This window comes from Orcinus orca, chromosome 16 (genome assembly GCF_937001465.1).
Source record: "Orcinus orca chromosome 16, mOrcOrc1.1, whole genome shotgun sequence".
NCBI classification, from domain to species: domain Eukaryota; kingdom Metazoa; phylum Chordata; class Mammalia; order Artiodactyla; family Delphinidae; genus Orcinus; species Orcinus orca.
The window spans coordinates 16,592,632-16,613,848 of NC_064574.1; the positions used below are offsets into that span (position 1 = coordinate 16,592,632).

The following is a 21,217-nucleotide window of genomic DNA, read 5'->3' on the forward strand; positions in this document are numbered from 1 at the left end:
GAGGACTAATGCTTGCAGGTCAGAAAGTGAAAAACCCTTCAACCGCCGGCTAGACCCATTGTTCCTCACTGAACATAAACAAGTGCTCACAGAATATAAACAAATATCAAACAAGGCCACTCTGTATTTGGAACAAGGCATAGACAAGGCCACTCAGGAACCAAAATATGACTCAACATCCTCCTCTTCTGACTAACATGAGTGGGTCCTGGTTCTTTTTCAGTGACAACTCTGGCCCTGCTTTAATTCTCCTACCTTCTGGATAAAAATTAAGATACCTGTTACAGAATTGTCCCTGCTTCTTGACTGTGTCCAATTCAAAACTGTTCCCTACTTCCTTAAACCCCTCTTAGAGGTACCCAGCACAGACCCAAATCCTACAATAAGTTCTTCCCAACTCCCTCTTACCAAGATACCTCATGGTTTCTCTTAATGCATTCTCCCTTAACAAACAAGCTAAATAACTCTAATTCATTTTGACTGTGGGCATGTTCCTGGTAGAATTTGATCACGGGCTTTATCACAGTCTTAGCTTTATTCTGCCCAGTCCAACAATACCCAGACAGGGAGAAGCAAGGATTTTAAGGGCTACCTGGAAGGTTCAGTGGTCCTGAAACAACCTGACTTGGGCAAGTAGTTTGGGGGGCAGAAAGAGAAAAGGGAATTAGGAAAGCTTGAGTAATTCTTCTTCCTCAGCCATCAACCCTTTCTGTGGCTTCAGGCAAACCATCTCACTTTGGGTCTTTTTCCATTTCTGTACAAGAAAAGATTTGAATCTATTTCTAAGGCATCTTCCAACCTAAATATTCTAGGATCCAAACTCTACAGGTTCTCATACTCCCAGGTAAATGTTCCCCTACACCAGTTATTTGTAGAACATTGTCATCATTGTTGCCATATCTACATACCACCTGTTGTTATGTAAGTAAATAATTTTTCAAAATTTTTTCTTTAAATGGACTCAGTTTTTACTTAAATTTACAAAGTAAAATTTACACCACTACTTAAAGGGAAATCAAGTACTGCTTGGTAGAAGTGGAAGAATTTCTACAAACACACATATACACAAACCCTAAAACAATGTTATTTAACTGTATATGTTGTTACCTTTTGATGAGATTTGGAAGCCTTTGCTCTGCTAAAAAGGGAGATAAGCAAATGTTAGAAAAATGTTAAATACATACCAGTCGCAAACACACTTTCTCTTTAGTTTGAAACAAGACTTTCTCACTCTGCCTTTCAGTGTTACTTAATGTCCTGTATATACATGCATCCTTACATCCTTTCGGTCACCCCAAATGGTTTATATATCCCACAGTTTAGGAAACAGTGTCCATCTTTTCTGCTTAACTTGGGCTCATCCTTCAGTTCTTAGACTTAATATAAATACCTCAGATTAAATATAAAGTCCTTCCAGGACTACTCCCTAACTGATTACCTTCTCCTTACATAGTAGGCATTAAATACACTTTTACTGAAAGAATATTTCCTCGTAATACTTTTTCATAGCAATTATCACAGTATGCCATGGCGCGTTTCTGTCCATTGTCAGTCTCTTCTTAACTTGGCCATAAATTCTTGTGCACTTCTGTACCCCAGATCTTGACAAAGTGGACCCCCAGGGAATGCAAACGAGATGAAGGAATAAACCCTGCTCTGTTCCTGCAGCCTCCGGCCGGTTTAGCCCCGCCTCCTACCCCCAGCCGCGTCGAGGGCGGTGGGCGGGGCCACGCATGACGCAGGCCGCATGTTTCAGGCCTGAGAAACCGTTGCGCTTCTGAGGAGACGCCTCAACCCGCAGTTACTACAGCGCTAGGAGCTTCCGCCTCGGCTACCTCCATCACCCGCATCACCATGGGAGCAGTGCTGGGCGTCTTCTCCCTCGCCAGCTGGGTGAGTTCGGGGTCTGGTGTCTCCGTCGGTCCTGTGGTTTGGGGGAGGGCGATAAGGGCTCCCCAAGCGCAGACCCCGACGGGCCTGGCGCCCGGGGCCCGGGGTTTGGGGGTCCGGCCCTCGGCTGCAGAGGGTATCCGGGGGCGTCCAGGATAAAATCCGCGATGCCCTGCAATCAGGATCAGGCGGTTCGCCTTCTGTGATTGTGGAGGAACGTAAGAGGCCAGCCCTCCATTGTTTACAATTTTGATTGCCCCGCCCCGTGAGCCGTCCGGCCTCGGGGTTCCTCCGGAGCTGGAATGGGACCTGGGACTGAGCTCGGCTCCCGGGGCCCGGGCTCTCTGGTTCATTTCCAAGCACCTTCTTAAGGTGGCGTCATTTATTTGAGCGGGGGTGGGTGGGGCTTGGATAATATTTTTATCCCCTAGCACAGGATTTGCCAAAGCTACAGAGTCTGTGGCAGAGGTGAGATTTTAACCGAGGCCTGTCTGCGGTTCTGGCGCAGTGGAAAGACGGCCTTGTGGATTATTATTCAGAATTGGAAGTCATGGCCTGAACATTTGGGGACCCTGTACAAGTCATTTCTTTCTGGTTTACCTTAAGATGAGGACAGTCACCCCAGCATTCCTCGCCTCAAGAGCTGTTGTGAGGATGAAGTGGGTAAATAGGTTGAATCACTTTGTAGATTGTAAACGCCTTTTAAAAATTCCTTTTAAAAAAGGAATTTTGGGATCTATGGAAGAGAATATGATGAGTTCACTCATACACTCGCTTCCGAGGAGCATGATTCCTTAACTGCCACTACTTTTTCTTAGGGACAGAATGTATTTTCCATCCTTTAAGGTTGTTGATCTTAAATGAAAAGGGCAGTTGGTCTTTTAAGGGCCTAGGTTGTAGTGGCTCTCCAGTTTTTCAACCTTGACCCAAAGTAAGAATAAATTTTACGTGCTTGATTTAATATACCCATTTAGACACAGGTTGAAATAATTCTTACCTTTGCCCCCTGCTGTACAATTTTTCTTTTCTTTCACATTAAAAACAAAAAATCCTGGTCAGTTGATTTTCTTTCTTTCTTTCTTTCTTTTTTACAGTTTACTAGTGGGTCAAACTCACTGTTTACAAAATAGATTTAGAAAAAAAATAGTTAAGAAGGAAATTAATTAGGGCGTGAATTGGTAATTTGAAACTGGAAACACATTTTGGCTTTGATGTAAAGCTGAGATTTGAATTGATGCCATCAAAGCATTTCTACCTATAAATCACTTTTATATTTTATTAATTCCTTTTGTTCAAGAGGAGCAGCAAGGAATTCAGTGTACCAGAGAATGGAATGAGTGAGGGGAAGAATAATAGAAAATGAAGTCAGAAAAGTAAAGGGAGCCAGATCACATAGATACCCATTGGCCAATTTAAGGACGTTGGCTTTTACTCTTATGTGATTATGGGGATCCGTTACAGAAAAGAGGAATGATGTGATCTGACCAGTGTTTTAACAAGGTTGCTGTGTGGAGAAAAGATGTTAGAAAAGAAAGGGTAAAGCAGTGTAGGGGAGGAAAAACTTCCATTCTCAATGGGTTAGTGGTTGGGGCCTGCGAATTAAACTGAGAAAAGACAAATTAGCAAGAGAAAAAAAGAGTTCATGTACTTGTGCAACCCACATACACGCAGGGGTTCTTGGTGATGAATAACTCAAAGAGGTGGTTAGAATATAGGGCTTATTATATGCCTGACTTAATTGGGGTTAGGGTTAGGATTGGGTGGGGCAGAAAAGGGCTTCCATGGGAATAACAAATAGGTTTCTTTAGGAAAGACAAATGGGTTTTTAGGAGAACAAACAGGAGATAAGAAAGTTTGTGATAGTACTTGTTTCTGTGAGTGCAGAGGTCTTTTTATCTTCTTCGTGGCCATAAAACTTCCTTGGAGAGACAATTTATGGCAGTTGTTGCTTTCAGTCAGATGAGAAAAGCTCTGAGAAGGCATTTTTTTCTGCTTCTTTTGAATCTCACATGTCTTCATCTGAAAATAATTTTTATACTAACTCAGGGTTCTGAATGGGTTGCTATAGCAGCGAGACAGGAGCTATTGCATTTAATCCAGGTGAGGGATAATAGTAGTGGCTTGGACCAACGTGATAGCTGAGGATGCTATGAAAGTGGCCAGATTCCGGATACATTTTGAGGATAGAGCTGATGTGCTGACAAATGGAATGAGGGTTTTGGAAAAAGAGAAGGCATGGAGGATGACTCCAAGGTTTTTGGCAACAGTCACATACTCTTCCTTTGGCAACAGGAAGAGTATGTGACGCAACCTGGGTCCTTGGACTCTTTAATCAACAGAAATTGATAAGAGGCCAGAGGAGAATTTCAGCCAAGCAAGAGAGAGAAAAACAAGTAACAGATGGGGGAACTGGTTCCTTAAATGGGATATGGGTAGGGGCGGATCAGTGGGTTGAGCAAGAGGTGTGGCTTAGGTAATCTGCTCTCCCCCTTGGTGGGGCTCTGTGCAGGGGTCGCGCACAGTACCCTGCTATTGCTCTGTGCACCTCCGAAGTGGCAGTTGGTTTGTGGCTTTTTTGTATCTTACCGTTCATGTGTGCAGTTACTTTGAGTCCCTTATAGTTTCTTTGTATTCTGTTGCTCAAGGGTTAGTCCATGTGCAAGCACTCAGGTAAAGGGTCCCAGGTTCCAGCCTCTCTCAAATAGAGTTGTTTACTGAGAGGGAGAAGTGACATAACATAGAGTAGGACAAGTTTGTTCCACAGATTGAGTACCTACTGTGTAAAGGTGCAAGAGATATAACACTAGGTGGGCCCCCCTCAAGGTACAAGATATAAACAGGTAAGTAGGTGTATTGGTTTGCCAGGGCCTCATAACAAAGTACCGCAGAATGGGCGACTTAAATTACAGAAATTTATTGTCTCATGGTATTAGAGACTAGAAGTCTGAGATTAAGGTGTCAGCAGGGTTGGTTCCCTCTGAGGGTGGTGAGGTAGACTCTGTTCCAGGCCTCGTCCCCGGTTCCTGGGGGTTTGGTAGCCATCTTTGCTGTTCCTTTGCCTTATCAGGCTCTGCCTTCATCTTCACATGACGTTCTCCCTGTGATGCATGTCTGTGTCCAGATTTCTCCATTTTATGACATCAGCCGTGTTTGATTAGGGGCCCACTCTTCTCCAGTATAACATCATTTTACCTAATTACATCTGCGGCAACCCTGTTTCCAAATAAGGTCACATGCTGAGGTACTGGGGATTAGGACTTAAAACCTACGAATTTTGGAGGACACAATTCAACCTAAAGCAAACAGTAGGCAACTATCATTAGTTTATTTAATTGGCTGGGGGGAAAAATAGCTAAAGGGAGTCAGGAGTGTGAGACTACAGACAAAATAAACCCGTAGCAATTAGTGTCATTGTTTTCAGGCGTAAAATGTCTGTATTTCTATCTGCGACCAGATACAGACTTCTATTACAGTCTTTTGACCCAGATTGTAGTTAAGAGTTGGAGATGAGCCTGGGTGGTCAGTTCCCCGTGGCTGTTTTGATTATGGATATTAACGGTTACCTTGATATACAGAGCCCCTGCTATGAAAGGCATTGTGCTAGGTGCTATGTATTCCTGACATTATCTCATAAAAGATTATTACTGGGACCATACTGTAAAACCAGAATCCCCCAGCGTTGCATTTGCTGCTTCTGCTGGTGATTCTGAACTAGCCTATCCTTGTAATGTGACTTCATAACATCACCTGTCAAAGCAATTCAGGTGGTTTCCTATTCAAGTGTATAGAAGAATGACAAAGTATATCCTCTCATCTGGAATGCTCATTAGGAGAATTTAGCTGACCAAAGATCCAGGTTACTTTTTTTGCTTTAATTGAGGTAAAATTCATATTACATAAAATTAACTATTTTAAAGTGACATTCAGTGACATTTAGTATATTCACAGTGTTGGGCTATCATCATACCTGTCTGAGTCCAAAACATTTTCATCACCCCAAAGACAAACTCGATTTCTGTTTAGCAGTCTACTCTCTTCCCCCCACTCCGTCCAGCCTCTGGAAACCACTAATCTGCTTTCTATCTCTGGATTTACCTACTCTGGATATTTCATATGAATGGAATCATACAATATGTGACCTTTTGTGTCTGGCTTCTTTCACTTAGCGTGATGTTTTCTAGGTTCACCTATGTTGTACCCGCTATCGGTACTTCATTTTTATGGCCAAATAACATTCCATTTTGCAGGTATACCACATTTTACTTATCCATTCATCAGTTGATAGACATTTGGGTTGTTTCTGCCTTTTGACAATTGTAGATGGTGCTACCTTGAACATTCATATACAAGTTTTTGTTTGAATACCTGTTTCAGTTCTTTCGGGTGTATATGTAAGAGTGTAGTTACTGGGCCATATGATAATTCTATGTTTGACTTTGAGGAATCTCCAGGTTACTTTTTTTTTTTAAATAAATTTATTTATTTTTGGCTGTGTTGTGTCTTCATTGCTGTGCGTGGGCTTTCTTTAGTTGCGGTGAGCAGGGCTACTCTTCGTTGTGGTGTGCGGGCTTCTCATTGCCATGGCTTCTCTTGGTGTAGAGCATGGGCTCTAGGCACATGGGCTTCAGTAGTTGTGGCACGTGGGCTCAGTAGTTGTGGCTCGCGGGCTCTAGAGCGCAGGCTCAGCAGTTGTGGCGCACGGGCTTAGTTGCTCCGCAGCATGTGGGATCTTCCCAGACCAAGGCTCGAACTCCAGGTTACTCTTGAATGGAGCCGAATGTCTCTTGCTTTCATTATTTATAAGGGTTTCCATGTAATGTTGCCTTATGCTGTAATATCAGATTTGGTAGCTAGGATTCCCAGAAAACAGCAAGTGGAGTTAGTTTCTATTTTTCTCAGTGTTATTGTTTTTAAATAAAATATGCTGTCTGTGAGAACATAACCAACATTTATTGGGCTTTTACTGTGTTTTAGGCACTGTGTTGAGTGCTCATTTAATATAGCAATGTCTGAGGGAGGAAGATTCTGTTATTGAGTTTAATTTACAGATGGAGAAATAAGCTTACATTATGTAACTTGTTGAGGTAAAGTGGCAGAAATAATATCAACTCCAGAGCCCATGCTTTTAACCACTTCCTCCCAGCTATAGTTCTCAGTTAAAACTCTCAAAGCCTGGTTGGCCTCATCTTCTGTTCTGGATGTCACAAAGGAGTCCACTGAAGGAGGTCTCAAATGGTGATGATGTGCTTATTACAGGTTCCATGCCTTTGCGGTGGTGCATCATGTTTGCTGTGTAGCTGCTGTCCCAACAGTAAGAATTCCACTGTGACTCGCCTCATCTATGCTTTCATCCTCTTCCTGGGCACTATTGTATGTTGTATCATGTTTCATGAAGGGATGGAAACTCAGCTGAAGAAGGTAAGTAGAGGTAACCATAACCTTATTTAACGTAGTGGTTTTTATTATTTTTATATTTTGCAGAGTTTTAGTTGTAATTAGTACTTATTTCTTCACTGTTGTGAAAGTCAAGTTCGTTGGATTTGTTGGCATTTTAAATTTTGGTCATAGTCAAGACACAGAATATAAAGGTATCAGTCTTTTCCCAAAGTAAAGGTAGTCAGAATGAACATCTTTAGTCTAACAGCTTTGGGAAAGATATTAAAAGAGTGGCCCTAAAACTTTATCTTTTCTTATATGTTTAGTTTTAAACATTTAAACTAGACTGGCCCTTCACCTTCAGAAGGAGTGGGTTGTAGCATGAAAACTCATGGGAAAATGGGAGATAACCTCATCCACAGGTAAGGGCCAAAAAGAGAGCACTCAGGACTTCCCTGGTAGTCCAGTGGTTAAGAATCCGCCTTCCAATGCAGGGGACGCGGGTTTGATCCCTGGTCGGGGAAGTAAGATCCCACATGCCGTGGAGCAACTAAGCCCACGGGCTGCAACAAAGAGTCTGCACGCTGCAATGCAAGATCCTGTGTGCTGCAGCTAAGAGCCAACGTAGCCAATAAACAAATAAATAAAATATTAAAAAGAAAAGAGAGAGAGAGAGCTCTTGCCTTTTATTTTCAAAATGCAACTTGTTTATTCTATTTGGTGACAAGATTGTAAGTGAATTGGAAGGCAAAGAGAGAAGTCCCACAGGAGAGTCTTGCAGTTGTTTAAGTGGTCAGTTTTAAAAATCCAGGCTTTCCTATTGTGGAATAGAATCTCTCTTTAAATGTGGATATTCCCATAACATTAAAATTGCTTTTTCCAGATTCCTGGATTCTGTGATGAAGGACTTAAAACCAAGGTGGCTGATATAATCATGGATAAACATTGTGATGTGCTGGTTCGTTATAAAGCCGTATATCGAATCAACTTTGCCTTGGCCGTCTTTTTCTTTGCCTTCTTTCTGCTCATGTTAAAAGTGAAAACGAGTAAAGATCCCAGAGCAGCGATACACAATGGGTTTGTAGGAATTATTTATTATTAACTTGTTATGTTATGTGCACCCTCCCCTTCAGCAGTTAATGTTGCCATTTTGATGAAAGCAGTAGAGTATGTAAATCAGTGGCCCAGATGTATTTCCGACCTACTATACATGGGAAGTTGTTTCAACATCATTTTCAGTTGGAGCCCTGCAGCATGGAAGAGGTAGAGTGGACAAGGACAATCTTGTCTTTTTCCTGTATTTTTTAAAAATACCTTTGCTTAAAGTGCCTAGATTTTTATGGAACACCTATGAAACAGTTCAAGCATTGTACTAAGCACTACACACACACACACATTTTTTCTTTCTGTTGTTAAAAGAGAAACATTTACCTGATATATTTAAACAGTATACAGAAAGATAAATAGTGAATATATTTGGGCCCCTGATTCACATATTCTGTCGCTTCCCGTTCCTGATCCCCGGTTCCCCTTTACAGGGAGGTTAAATAAATTGCCTAAGATGTCTCAGCTAGTGAGGGTTGGAGCTAGGATTGAAACTCAAGTCTGTCCAGCTCCAAAGCTGCTTTCTTTACACTCTGCCATACAAGGCAGTCTTTAAAGATTGACTGAAAGCCAGGTTTGGTCCTGGCCTTTGCCAGTGACGAACTGTGTGATTGTGGGCAAGGCATTTATGTCCAATCGCCTGATGTGCGGCAAGCCAACCTGAGATGCTGAGGTTTGCAGCAGAGACGGGAAGACAGACCTCAGATCTGCCTCCCCGAAGGCGAGAGGCTTTAGTTATTTATGGGATAGAGAAGCAGAGTAGTCTTAGGTTTGGGGAAAGGGAATTGGAGGTAAGGAAAAGGTGAGGTAATCAGTGTTCTGCACAGGTGTATCTGAATTACATGCTTCTTAATAGGATGCATGTTCAAAAATGGAGATGCTTAGCATAATCTGAGGGTAGAGTTTTTGGCACTCTGACATAAAAAGGATCATTCATTTTTGGCACTGACATCAAAAGGGTTATTCATTGCACATCTGTGCAGGCCCTGTCTTAGGGTCGGTGGTCCCGACCAGTCTTAGGCAGCTTGAACTGGATAAAAACTAACTCCCAGTTTCTGAAAAACAGCTTAAGCCCCCGTTACTATAGTGACCCACAAGTCAGAGGCACGTTATCTACAGGGGTAGTTAAAAAAGAGTCTTGTGGTATATTATCTAGGCCATATGAAGGTTGGAGGGTATGAAATTTGAAAAAAAAAAAATTACGATGAGCCTTTTGAAGGCAAGGCTGCAAGCGGGGGTGGTTCTATAACCAGCTGTTCCCTTAGCACTGTTGTGTAAGGCAAGCTCAAGAATTTCTGTTGGGCACCAGTGTCTGTTAACTATGGGGCACAGTTTCAGGATGGGTTTTTTAACACTATGGGGCATGGTTTTACCATGTTGTAAAGGAAGGATTTGGTGATTCACTTTCCCCCAGATCTAAGTTGATTGCTTTATATTTAGCTAACATCGTTAGTTTAGAATGCTCCAAAATTCTAGAAAAAGGCCTATCTTTAAGTGCTAAAAGTAGGGAAATAACATGTTTCTTTCTTGTGAATGTGCATGATTTGGTCTCTGTGCTAACGTTTGTCCTTAAGTTGTGTGAAGTATTGAGTGAAGTAGTTTCATGTCAAATGAAGAAATAAGCCTAATCATGTTGGAAGTGGCTAGTAAGGCTTTATTTTTGCATTTTAGAAATTCATTTTTCTCAGTGTGAGGGCAAAAATTAGCATTTCATAAGTGTACTTTTATATTTTAATAGGTTTTGGTTCTTCAAAATTGCTGCCATTGTTGGTATCATGGTTGGATCTTTCTATATCCCTGGGGGCCACTTCACCACAGGTATGGTTCACTATTGGGGGGTCAATTATAATATACACAAACTCTACAAATGATTGAGTTAAAGCTACATTTTCATTACTGATTTTTGCAGAACTGGTAATTAAATGAGATGGTGTCCAATTACCATGACTTGGTACTAATATTAAGATATTAATTGATTGATTAAAGCCGGGAGGCATTCAGCCCACTTCTCAGCTATTCTGGAACCATATGTTCGTTTGCCAATATTTTAATAGTTTCTCTTCTCACTTGGCAATACCACGTTAATCGGAGAGCTTGTCAACGTAAGGGCTTGTAACCATGTGTTCCACTATTCCTGTCTTAACCTGCTTCCTTATCGTGACATCTGTGGATTTCCACTGTGATTTTTATCCCTGTAAGTAAAGGAAAGGGCTTATATCTTTTCCATTTGGAATGTCAGACCCTAGGCTCCCCTTGGCACAAGCTAGAACAAGTTTGAAAAGGTCTGAAACCCAACAGAACACTTCTCAGAGAATGCCTTTGAGTTTGGAATTGCAATAATCTTGCTGTACTGCTGGAGACAATGTCTTTATTACCTCTCTATTACTTGAATTGAAATCTTTTTAGAATGTTGGACAGTAACATTCTGAAATGTTGCTCCTATGGTGAAGAGTAACTGTGCTTTTGGTTTGTAGCCTGGTTTTTTATTGGCATGGTGGGGGCTGCCTTCTTCATCCTCATCCAGCTGGTGCTGTTGGTGGACTTTGCTCACTCTTGGAATGAATCATGGGTAAATCGAATGGAAGAAGGGAACCCAAGGTGCTGGTATGCGGGTAGGTATCTAAACCCCTATGAGAGCCATACTGCATTATGCTACGTTAAGTAGGGTGAAAATTGGTCCTCGTTAGTATAAGAGTTTGTTATGACTGTGGGCATTCATGTTTGTTTTCTTTTTTCTAGCTTTACTGTCTGTCACAAGCATGTTTTATATCCTGTCAATCATCTCTGTCGTATTGCTCTACACATACTACACCAAACCAGATGGCTGCACAGAAAACAAGTTCTTCATCAGTTTTAATCTGATCCTTTGCATTGTGGTTTCTATTATGTCAATCCATCCAAAAATTCAGGTATGGTTGTGATTTCTGCTTCTTCCTCCTGTGAAGGATTTTTAATGAATGCTAAACTTGAAACCTAGGTAACCTGTTGTATGAATTTATGTCCAAGTTTATCTACTTAAACATTTTTCTACTTCAACACGATAAAGTCTTCTTAATTATAACTTAATCACTCTAAAATGTGCCATGGAGGGCCAGTAAATGAATAATTTCCCTATTATTTAAGAAAAAAATATGTAACTTGAGAATTTATCATTCTTATAAAATTGTTTATATCATGAGACTGATTCTTAGGAATCTTTAGCAAAGATATTTTAGGGGAATTCAACTAGAAAAAATAATTGATTTTAATATTTAAAACAACTCATGCTCCTGAGTTTCCTCATTTAAATACAATATTTTTAAAATTCAGATATGAATTTAGGTGTGAAAAGAACATCTAGACATCACCTCTCCTTTTTTATTTTTATTATTATTATTATTATTATTATTATTATTTTTGCGGTACGCGGGCCTCTCACTGTTGTGGCCCCTCCCCTTGCGGAGCACAGGTTCCGGACGCGCAGCCTCAGCGGCCATGGCTCACAGGCCCAGCCGCTCCGCGGCATGTGGGATCCTCCCGGACCGGGGCACGAACCCGTGTCCCCTGCATCGGCAGGCGGACTCCCAACTACTGCGCCACCAGGGAAGCCCTCTCCTTTTAAAAAAAAAAAAAGTTATTTTATTTTTGGCTGCGTTGGGTCTTTGTTGCTGGGCGCGGGCTTTCTCTAGTTGCGGTGAGCGGGGGCTACTCTTCGTTGCGGTGCGCGGGCTTCTCATTGCGGTGGCTTCTCTTGTTGCGGAGCTCCGGCTCTAGGCGTGTGGGCTTCAGTCGTTGTGGCTCGCGGGCTCTAGAGCGCAGGCTCAGTAGTTGTGGCGCACGGGCTTAGTTGCTCCACGGCATGTGGGATCTTACCGGACCAGGGCTCGAACCCGTGTCCCCTGCATTGGCAGGCAGATTCTTAACCACTGCGCCACCAGGGAAGCCCACCTCTCCTTTTAAAAGTGAGAAAACCGAAGTTCCAGAGAGGTGATGGGTCACCAAGCTAGCCAGTGGCAAAGCTTAGCTTAGATTTCACTGTACCAAGGAACTAGTAGTAAATCTAAGCCTTTGTATGATATACAGGAATTTCCAGGATTATGAAATGCCTGAGAACCAGTAGTGCATGCCTCCTCTTTCTTGGTTCTTTTTCAGGCTAACTCAAACTGAAAGGTTACTTGTCATCTTTCAACTGTCAGGCAGAATTAGAAGGTTCTCAATTAATAACAATTCAGTGGGTCCCAGGAAGTATGCTGGGTTTTAGAAATTCAGCCCTTGCAATTCCTATGGCATTGTTTTCTTTTTGATTCTGTAGGAACACCAGCCTCGTTCTGGCCTCCTGCAGTCCTCTATCATCACCCTCTACACCATGTACCTCACATGGTCAGCCATGTCCAATGAACCTGGTAAGGGAGTTTTAATAACGCATTCATTTGGTGAAAAGAAAGTAAGAAATGAGAATGTCCCTGGAAGCCCAGTGGTTAGGACTCCATGCTTTCACTTCTGTGGGTCTGGGTTTGATCCCTGGTCGGCAAACTAAGATCCCACAAGCCGAGCCACGCAGCCAGAAAAAAAAAGAAAAAGAAAAAAGAAAGTAAGAAATTACTCCTTTGGTGGGTGCAGAAACTAGAGCTGGAGCAAATGTCAGACAAACAAATGAACAGACAAAAAACTTCACTTAAATGTACAGTGTCCACGGTATTTACCTTTCACGTTTTATTCTCCATGTCTATTCATGGCTATTCAGAGCTGACAGCCTAAAGGACCACAGTCCTTTATATAGTCCAGGCTTTTCCCTGGACTAAGTCAAACTAGTTAAGAGCTGAACAAGGCAACATTGTTTTGGCCCTTTGTAGAATTACTTTAATTGAGTGTTACTTTGGTGGTACAGGCTGCAGAAGAAACAGCTGCAGGAAATCTCCTTTTGTAGATCTTATGGGATTGTTTCTCAGTGGGGGTATTTTATGGACTCCTTTTCAAGGAAAACCATTATTTCAGACCATTCAGTGATGACTCAACTTATTTTTATTGTATTCCTATGTAACTATGTAGAAACAAAACTAGGGATAAACTCCTTGTGCTGTTTTTTTTTTTTTTTTGCTAACCAGGCCAAGTTTATTGAATCTAGCCTTATTTTGCAAACAAATTAGTTTTTTTTTTAAGTTTTTATTTTATATTGGAGTATAGTTGATTAGCAATGTTTTGATAGTTCCAGGTGTACAGCAAAGTGATTCAGTTATACATTTTCCCATTTAGGTTGTTACATAATATTGAGTAGAATGTCCTGTGTTATACAGTAGGTCATTGTTGATTATCCATTTTAAATATAGCAGTGTGTACATGTCAATCCCAACCTCCCTAACTATCCCTTCCCCCCCGGTAATCATAAGTTTGTTTTCTAAGTCTGTGTAAACTTGTGCTTTAAACACAACTATAGAGCCAAAAAGACTTGCCAGTTAAATTTCAAACCCAGTGAAATCAAGATTGACATTTATGATATTTGACAAATACTTTGTTGTTGTAGTTTCATTTCCTTTTTTCTAAAACTAAGTCTGTAGTTGCAACACAGATGCGTTACTGACTGCCCAGTTGCAGGTTCTTTGAAGTGTAGCATTCCTATGTTTTAAATCACGAATGAGTGATGTATAGCACACCCCTCAAATCCTTTTGGACCAAGATGAGTTATACTGAAAGATATAAACAGTTTTTCATTTTCAGATCATTCCTGCAACCCTGGCCTATTGAGCATCATTATGCACATGACCTCACCAACCTTGGCTCCTGCAAATGCAACTGCTCTTGCCCCTACTCCTGCTGCACCGTCGCAGAGTGGGCCTTCTCTGAATAAAGAGAACTTTATTGGGCTGGTCGTCTTTGTTCTCTCCCTTTTGTATTCTAGGTAAGTTTAAAAGTACTTAGGACAAAATTCTTAGGAAGGTTAGTAATAGAGTGAAGAAGCTATTTTGCTTTCAAAAAACAGTGAGAAGAATTACAAAAATTTAACTCTTCCTTATTAAAGTCATTGACTTGCTTCAGTTACCTTGCTGTGTACATTTCTTTAAGTTCAGTAAATCCTCTCATCAAATAATTCCTCCCAGGCTTACTAAGAGATATGTTCTCCTTTGTATAGGAGGATAAAGCCTTTACCTGACTCTGGATCAGCTAGAATACTGGCTCTGAAAATTGGTTGGCTTATCTTTTTTTAAAACAATCTTTATTTTCTGATCACTGTAAATAATATTTAAACAACTACAGAATTTTATACATGAAATGTTAGTCTGTAGTTAATCCAGGACACCAGATATAACCTATGTTAGCAGTATTCACTCATTCTCCCACCCATTTTTATTGATATTGTCTGTATAAGTGCATGTTACTTTAATAATTTTAAAATATGCAATAATAAAAATGGGCAAGGATATATTTATATAAATTAATAGCTTAAGTGAGAACAGTAGGAAATGAAATGGTCCTCCCTCTAAATTTACCTCTGCTATGATTAACATTTTGGTACATATTATTTCAGGGTTTTTTCCTTTGTTTATACTTACTGTCTATTGACCTATCTGTATCTATATAATTATGCATATTTTTATAAATAGTTACATAATTTTATTTATATCACTTGATATCTAATTTTTTCAAAATAAATTGGGAGCGGGCTTCCCTGGTGGCGCAGTGGTTGAGAGTCTGCCTGCTGATGCAGGGGAGACGGGTTCATGCCCTGGTCCGGGAAGGTCCCACATGCCGCGGAGCGGCTAGGCCTGTGAGCCATGGCCGCTGAGCCTGCACGTCCGGAGCCTGTGCTCTGCAACGGGAGAGGCCACAACAGTGAGAGGCCTGCGTACCACTAAATAAATAAATAAATAAATAAATTGGGAGCATTCTATATAACAATATATATACTTTCTGAAATGCCTATGAATTTGTCATAATTTGGACAGCTTTGCACATAATGTGTAGATTTATCCTTTTTTCTTTTTTTAATGATTGCTTAAAATATGGGTTGGCAAATAACAGCCCTTTGGGCTGGCTTCCTGTTTTTGTAAATAAAGTTTTATTGGCATACAGCTATGTTCATTTGTTTTCATACTGTCTGTGACTGTTTTTGTTTGTTTTCCTTTGATTCTTGATATTGGGGGCAAAGCTTTTAGTCTTTCACTATTAAGTATGATGTTAGCCCTGACTGTCTGTTTGTTTGTTTGTTTGTTTTTGCGGTACACGGGCCTCTCACTGCTGCGGCCCCTCCCGTTGCGGAGCACAGGCTCCGGACGCGCAGGCTCAGCGGCCATGGCTCACGGGCCCAGCCGCTCCGCGGCATGTGGGATCTTCCCGGACCGGGGCACGAACCCATGTCCCCTGCATCGGCAGGCGGACTCTCAACCACTGTGCCACCAGCGAAGCCCAATGGCCCCTTTCTGACTTACCTTCTTGGGGTCGCTCTCCAGCATTCGCAATGCCAGCAATAGCCAAGTAAGCAAGCTGACCCTGTCAGGAAGTGACAGCGTGATCCTCCGTGATACGACTGCCAACGGCGCCAGCGATGAGGAAGATGGACGGCCTCGGCGGGCTGTGGACAACGAGCGAGAGGGCGTGCAGTACAACTACTCCATATTCCACCTCATGCTCTGCTCGGCTTCCTTGTACATCATGATGACCCTGACCAACTGGTACAGGTAGGAGGCAGAGAGAGAGAGAATCGAGGGAAAAACACTTAGCCCCTCAGGGTTGCCTGTAAAGTCTCCATCCATTGTCCTGACTTCAGAATCCCCTTTCTTTACCCTTATAATGAAGTTGTGTTCAGTGCTCTTTTCTGAAATACTTTTGACTTTTTCTCCTCTTGCATTTGAAATCCAGTTGGAATTCTTACGGTGAAAATCACGGGAAGCCCTTCCAAACTTGAGTTACTTGAGAGAGAAAATCATGACATTAAGTGAGCTGACTTGTCTTTGTTCCCTGATTTTTCTCTGTCTAGAGATGTCCGTATAGAGTATTCTGATCAAAGTAATCATGTGGTAAGGAAGGAGAGTTTCAGGGAGGTCATTTCAATCTAGACTTTGACCAATATGTAGAAGAGCTAGATGTTCCTGAAGAACTTTTTGCAAGGAATAGTCACAGTTCTTCATGCAGGCAAGAAGATAAAAGCTGTTTGAGAGGCAGAGTCCCCTGCTCATAAAAACTAAAAATCACAGCTTTCTCAAGTCTCTTCTAGAAACTTACTAGGGAGTCGTGTCAGTCGAATTTCACTGGAGCATATCTTAGCTTTTGCTGAGGGGCTGCTGAATGCTGAAATTAGGCTCCTTTACCTACCTCTCTGCTGTTTTCTTAGCCCTGATGCAAACTTCCAGACCATGACCAGCAAGTGGCCAGCTGTGTGGGTCAAGATCAGTTCCAGCTGGGTCTGCCTCCTCCTCTACGTCTGGACCCTTGTGGCTCCGCTCGTCCTCACCGGTCGAGACTTCAGCTGAAGCTCTGAGTGCCAAGGACACACTGAAATTCATAAAGGTCTCCTTTGCTGAAAGCTCACATCCCTTTTACTTTTGCTTCAACTAATATATTAAGCAAACTCTCTGCAAATAAGACTATATCCAGGTTTATATCAGAGGGCAAGAGTGAATGATGCTTGATGCAGGATCAGAACTTTTCGTTTATATCTATATTATGTTTATTTGTAAGGATATAGAGTAAAAGGAACGTTTTGCTTTTTAAAGTGAACTACAGCTGTGCTGTGAAGAGAGTTCTTTATTAAGACTTCTAGGTTCCTACAACTTTGATTTAACATGTAAGACAGAAAAATGTTGGATATTTGAGGCTGTCGTTAATATATTTCTATTGCAAAATCTTTAAAAAGCATAGTAATTATAATAATGCATTTCTATGACAGTTTTCTTCTGTGAAAGTCTTGTGTGAAACAAGCTCTTTGTTCAGTCCTTAAACTCATAGTGCTTGGGGAGAGGAATACATGTGTGGGTCTTGCCCAAGAAGAGGGGTTGCTGGTATGGCTACTGTTTCTATATCTTGAGTTTTTTCGTTTACTTTTTTTTATACTACAGTCTTGATGCTGCTTGATTTAAGCCTGTGGCTTTGCCAGAAATGTTAATTTCAATTAAATGCTTTGTAGGTTTGGTTAAACTGAAGATTCACTTGGGAAAACCGTGCAACTTTAGTCTGTGTAATTATCTTGTTATGAGTATGTAAAAGTATAATGCATGTGAATTTATTATTTGCACTATAAAGGTATTTGATTAAAATAGAAAGACAAGCTTTTAAGGCCCTTTCTTTAACAGCTTTTATCAGTTAGCAGCCATTCTATGTTTTTCTTTTTTTTTGGACATATGGACAGTCAGGTTTATAAATCATCTTGCAGAATGCTCCTGTTCCTTCTAAAACTTAAGGTCTGGCTGGTGAGTAGAGTCTTGAACTCATTTGGAAATGGTACTAAATATCTTTTCTGGGCAAGACACTTGGGTAGATGAGTGAGAAGGTCAGCACTGCCGGGAAGCTTTCGGGAGAGGCAGCACACAGGGCAGTAGAACAGAACAGTGCACTCAGGGAAGATTTACTGCGCGTTCTGTACCAGGCCCTGTCAGGTTCTGGGATGCACCTTTAAACATGACAGACAGCGGCTCTGCCATCTTGGACTTAGAGTTTCGGGGAGGATATAATGAGCTGACAGGTAGTACAACGTGTTGTGATTAGTGCTGTGATTTAGGAATTGCAGAGAACTCAAAGTAGAGGTGCTAGGTTGGGGTGTCATGGTAGGCTTCTTGGAAAAAGTGTTGTCTAAGCCAAGAAATGTTAGGAGTTAGCTAATAAAAGAGAAATGGGGAAGTGGAATGGCATTGCTGAAGGGTAGACTAAATGGTATGTTAAGGGTAGGGAGATTAAAAAAAAAAAAAAAACATGTTCAGTGAAGCTGTAAAGGGGAGAAGTGGGCAGGGACTAGGTCACGAAGGGCTTTGTAAACCACACCGAAGAGTTTGGACCTTATGCGAGGGCAACAGGGAACATATTCACATATTCAGAGTGACGTGGATGAATGATGTCTTCAGTCACTGTGGCTGATATATGGAGAATGGATTTAGGGACATGAGACCGGGGCAGTCCATATAATAAGATTTGAAACAAAGAAGTCAAAGTGAGGATGGAGAGAAACTGACAGCTGAGAGTTACTGAGTAATTAAAAATTTTAACTTGGCAATTGATTAGCTATGGGGGAGAGGTAGATTCCTGAGTCATGCTGATTTAATCACCTGAGTGTATGGTGGTTCCGTTTATATGGTGAGAAAAACCGGAAGGGGAGGAACAATTTGCACTAGAAGAGAAGATGGGAGGTGGTCCCTCAAGATGGCTAAGAGTCAGACTGTTTAGGTTTGCAAACAAGCTTTGCCATTTTCTATCAGTCAGACTGGTCAGTTAATACTTATTGAGTATATACTATGCTTTATGACCTTGGGCAAATGACAATCTGTCTGAGCCTCAGTGTTTCCTTTGTTTGGAAGTTTATCTTAGTACAAAAGATTGTTTAGGGAGTAAAACTACTTTGCAAGGTGCTTAACCCATTTTAAGCACATCTGGTGGTAGCTGCTAATCTCCGTGTGGGCTAATATGAGACCAGACAATAGTCAAAGGTCAGAGATATTCACCCATAATCTGGTGGAGGTTAGATTTGAGGTGTTCTTACAGAATTAAACAGATGGGACATAGAGGGGACAGTATCAGTTGAGCTGTAGGTGAGGGGTCAGGAAACAGGGCTTGATATGAAGTGTTGGAACCACCACCATTTAAACCAGTACCTTATGCCGTGGTTCAGAGATAAAGTTGCCAGGGATTTGGGGGGCAGTTCGGGGAGGTGTAGCCCCTTACTTTGCCATTGAAAAGCAATCACCTCATTTTCCTTAAAGCAGGGCCAGCCAGTTTTAAGACTTAAAGGTCCTGAACTTCCAGAACATTACCGTGTACCATCCCCCACCTTATGTCCTTTAAGGTAAAAGCAATACTAAACTGTAAAGTAAATGTAACAAAGTCCAATAAAGGTTTTATTTTCTTCTCATGATGACAACTTTGATATTAATTTGAAATAACAAATTCTCTTTAAAAACGAGAGGGCAGTGTCCCTGCTTTGCTTGGCTATACCCTAAGAATAAGTTAAAGTTGGCCTGTTGCTAGGACACCCAGTAGTTTACTCAAGACTCAAGTGAATTACACACGTTGAGTGCTGAATTATACACATGCATAAAATACGTCAGTATTTTCGGTAAGCCCAGGATTATACTATAAAGCAAGGGAGTATTGAATCCTCAGACCTCATGGTGTTATCCCATTCCAGAAGAGTCACCTGGTGTCTTATCACCATGAACAGGCCTCTCTGTCCCCCACTGTTGCAGATTGGGGTCCCTGGCTTTGAGGTCAGCAGTGTGCTCTAGGAATTCATCAAAGGCAACATCGTGGCTGCCAATTACATGCTTAGAGCTGGGAGAAAGCTTATAGGCAGGCCCTTGTTGGATTTCCCTGTCTGGGTTGCTCTTGCTAGGTACTCAGTTGGATGGGAAATAAAACTCTTGACAACCAAAGATACTCCCAAAGAACGGCCATAGACCTGGTTTTCAGTGCTTTTTGATGTTCTGGGCCAAACCATGACTGAGGCCTAATTTAAACCAGGAGAGCTTCTTCGTCCACTCCAAGTCCTGCTTGATTATATTTTTCTTTTTACACAGTCAAGCTCAAGTGAGTATCCAGTAATATGACTCATGCATTTGATCTCTGTGGATTGATGGCAGATGCCAGGCTTACGCTTATTAATGGGAGCTGCTGTTCATCTCTTTACACTTGTGCGTTTGTCTATCCATCCTGTTAGCTAGGAGCCCAAATCAGGCAGCCTACTCAGTGGTCTCCTAATTACTGCTGAATGACTCAAGCCACGTGATGCCTATAGCCTCAGGTGAAGAAAAATGAGAGCTACCCCAAAATAGCAACATGTACCAAGCAATGAACAGACATTATCTACAGCCCTGTAAGGTGCTGATGGTTCTCCCCCTTTTATAGATCAAACCAAGGTGTAGAGAAGTTAGTGTCTTGCCCACAGGTACTTAGTAAGAGGCAAAGCAGAGAAACAAACCCAGGGCTTGATTTTTTCCAATTAGACCCCAATTTCCCTTGGCCCATAAGGATGTAGGAGACAAGATAAACTAGAGACTGCCTAGAGACATGTAGGGGAGCCAGCTGGCTCTCTAAACGCATCACTAATGAAGGAAAGCTAGTAGCTCCCTAAAGGCAATAACTGCTACCTCACTGGGTCACTGTATCCCAAGGTACTAGCACCTTATCAGATAAGAGAGTGAACATTTGGTTAAAAAAATTTTTTTTCCAGAAAAGTAGTACCCTAAAGGATTTTATTACTCACCAGCTTTAAATGCAATAACATGAAACATTTGGGGCCACTGATTATATAGAAGTGCTGAACCAGTACTGTGAGGAGTGGGTGCTGGGGAAACTAAGAGGTGTTTTACAAGAGAAAGCAGAAGTGCTGACTCATAACATGGAAAATCACTCCTGTGGCTTGTAAAGTACCTAAGTTGATCCTTTTAACACTGTTGTGAGGTAGAAAGGATTGGAGCCATTAGCTTCATCTTTCCAGATGTGAGAAACAGACTAAGTTCCTTAGAGAAGGCTGCCCTGAAGAGCTGGTATGTTGCAGTGTAAGTACTTACTGTTGGCATCATCAAAAGCCAACAGTAAGTGTATGGATATCCTGAGTATTTCTCAACTGACCCATCACCAACACACCAGACCCAACACAGACGGGGACCTAGCTTCTGTCTCCTCTGGGGAGATGAATAGGGGGCAGAGAAGAAGCCATTAGCTTAGAGAA

At 41.6% G+C, this 21,217-nt stretch overlaps 2 protein-coding genes across 4 annotated transcripts in view; one reads left to right on the forward strand and one right to left on the reverse strand.

Annotated features, from left to right (window-relative positions):
* PKIG (cAMP-dependent protein kinase inhibitor gamma) overlaps window positions 1-1,205 on the reverse strand; it is a 111,373-nt gene extending 110,168 nt beyond the window's left edge. The window contains exon 1 of one of the 2 annotated variants that reach the window (XM_033433787.2): window positions 1,185-1,205. The gene's annotated coding sequence lies outside the window, so the exon portion shown is untranslated. Of the gene's footprint in view, window positions 1-1,107; window positions 1,128-1,184 lie in introns of those variants that run through there. The other variant, XM_033433788.2, reaches the window with a different exon arrangement.
* A 528-nt stretch (window positions 1,206-1,733) lies between these two features.
* The window catches only part of SERINC3 (serine incorporator 3), a 379,749-nt gene continuing 360,265 nt past the window's right edge, over window positions 1,734-21,217 (forward strand). Inside the window, exons 1-10 of one of the 2 annotated variants that reach the window (XM_004272883.3) lie at window positions 1,734-1,893; window positions 7,147-7,308; window positions 8,150-8,343; window positions 10,109-10,188; window positions 10,845-10,982; window positions 11,110-11,279; window positions 12,662-12,752; window positions 14,065-14,245; window positions 15,795-16,022; window positions 16,676-19,402. In XM_004272883.3, the coding sequence (XP_004272931.1) occupies window positions 1,855-1,893; window positions 7,147-7,308; window positions 8,150-8,343; window positions 10,109-10,188; window positions 10,845-10,982; window positions 11,110-11,279; window positions 12,662-12,752; window positions 14,065-14,245; window positions 15,795-16,022; window positions 16,676-16,814 (1,422 nt within the window). In that variant the 5' untranslated portion in view covers window positions 1,734-1,854 and the 3' untranslated portion in view covers window positions 16,815-19,402. Of the gene's footprint in view, window positions 1,894-7,146; window positions 7,309-8,149; window positions 8,344-10,108; window positions 10,189-10,844; window positions 10,983-11,109; window positions 11,280-12,661; window positions 12,753-14,064; window positions 14,246-15,794; window positions 16,023-16,675; window positions 19,403-21,217 lie in introns of those variants that run through there. The other variant, XM_049698706.1, reaches the window with a different exon arrangement.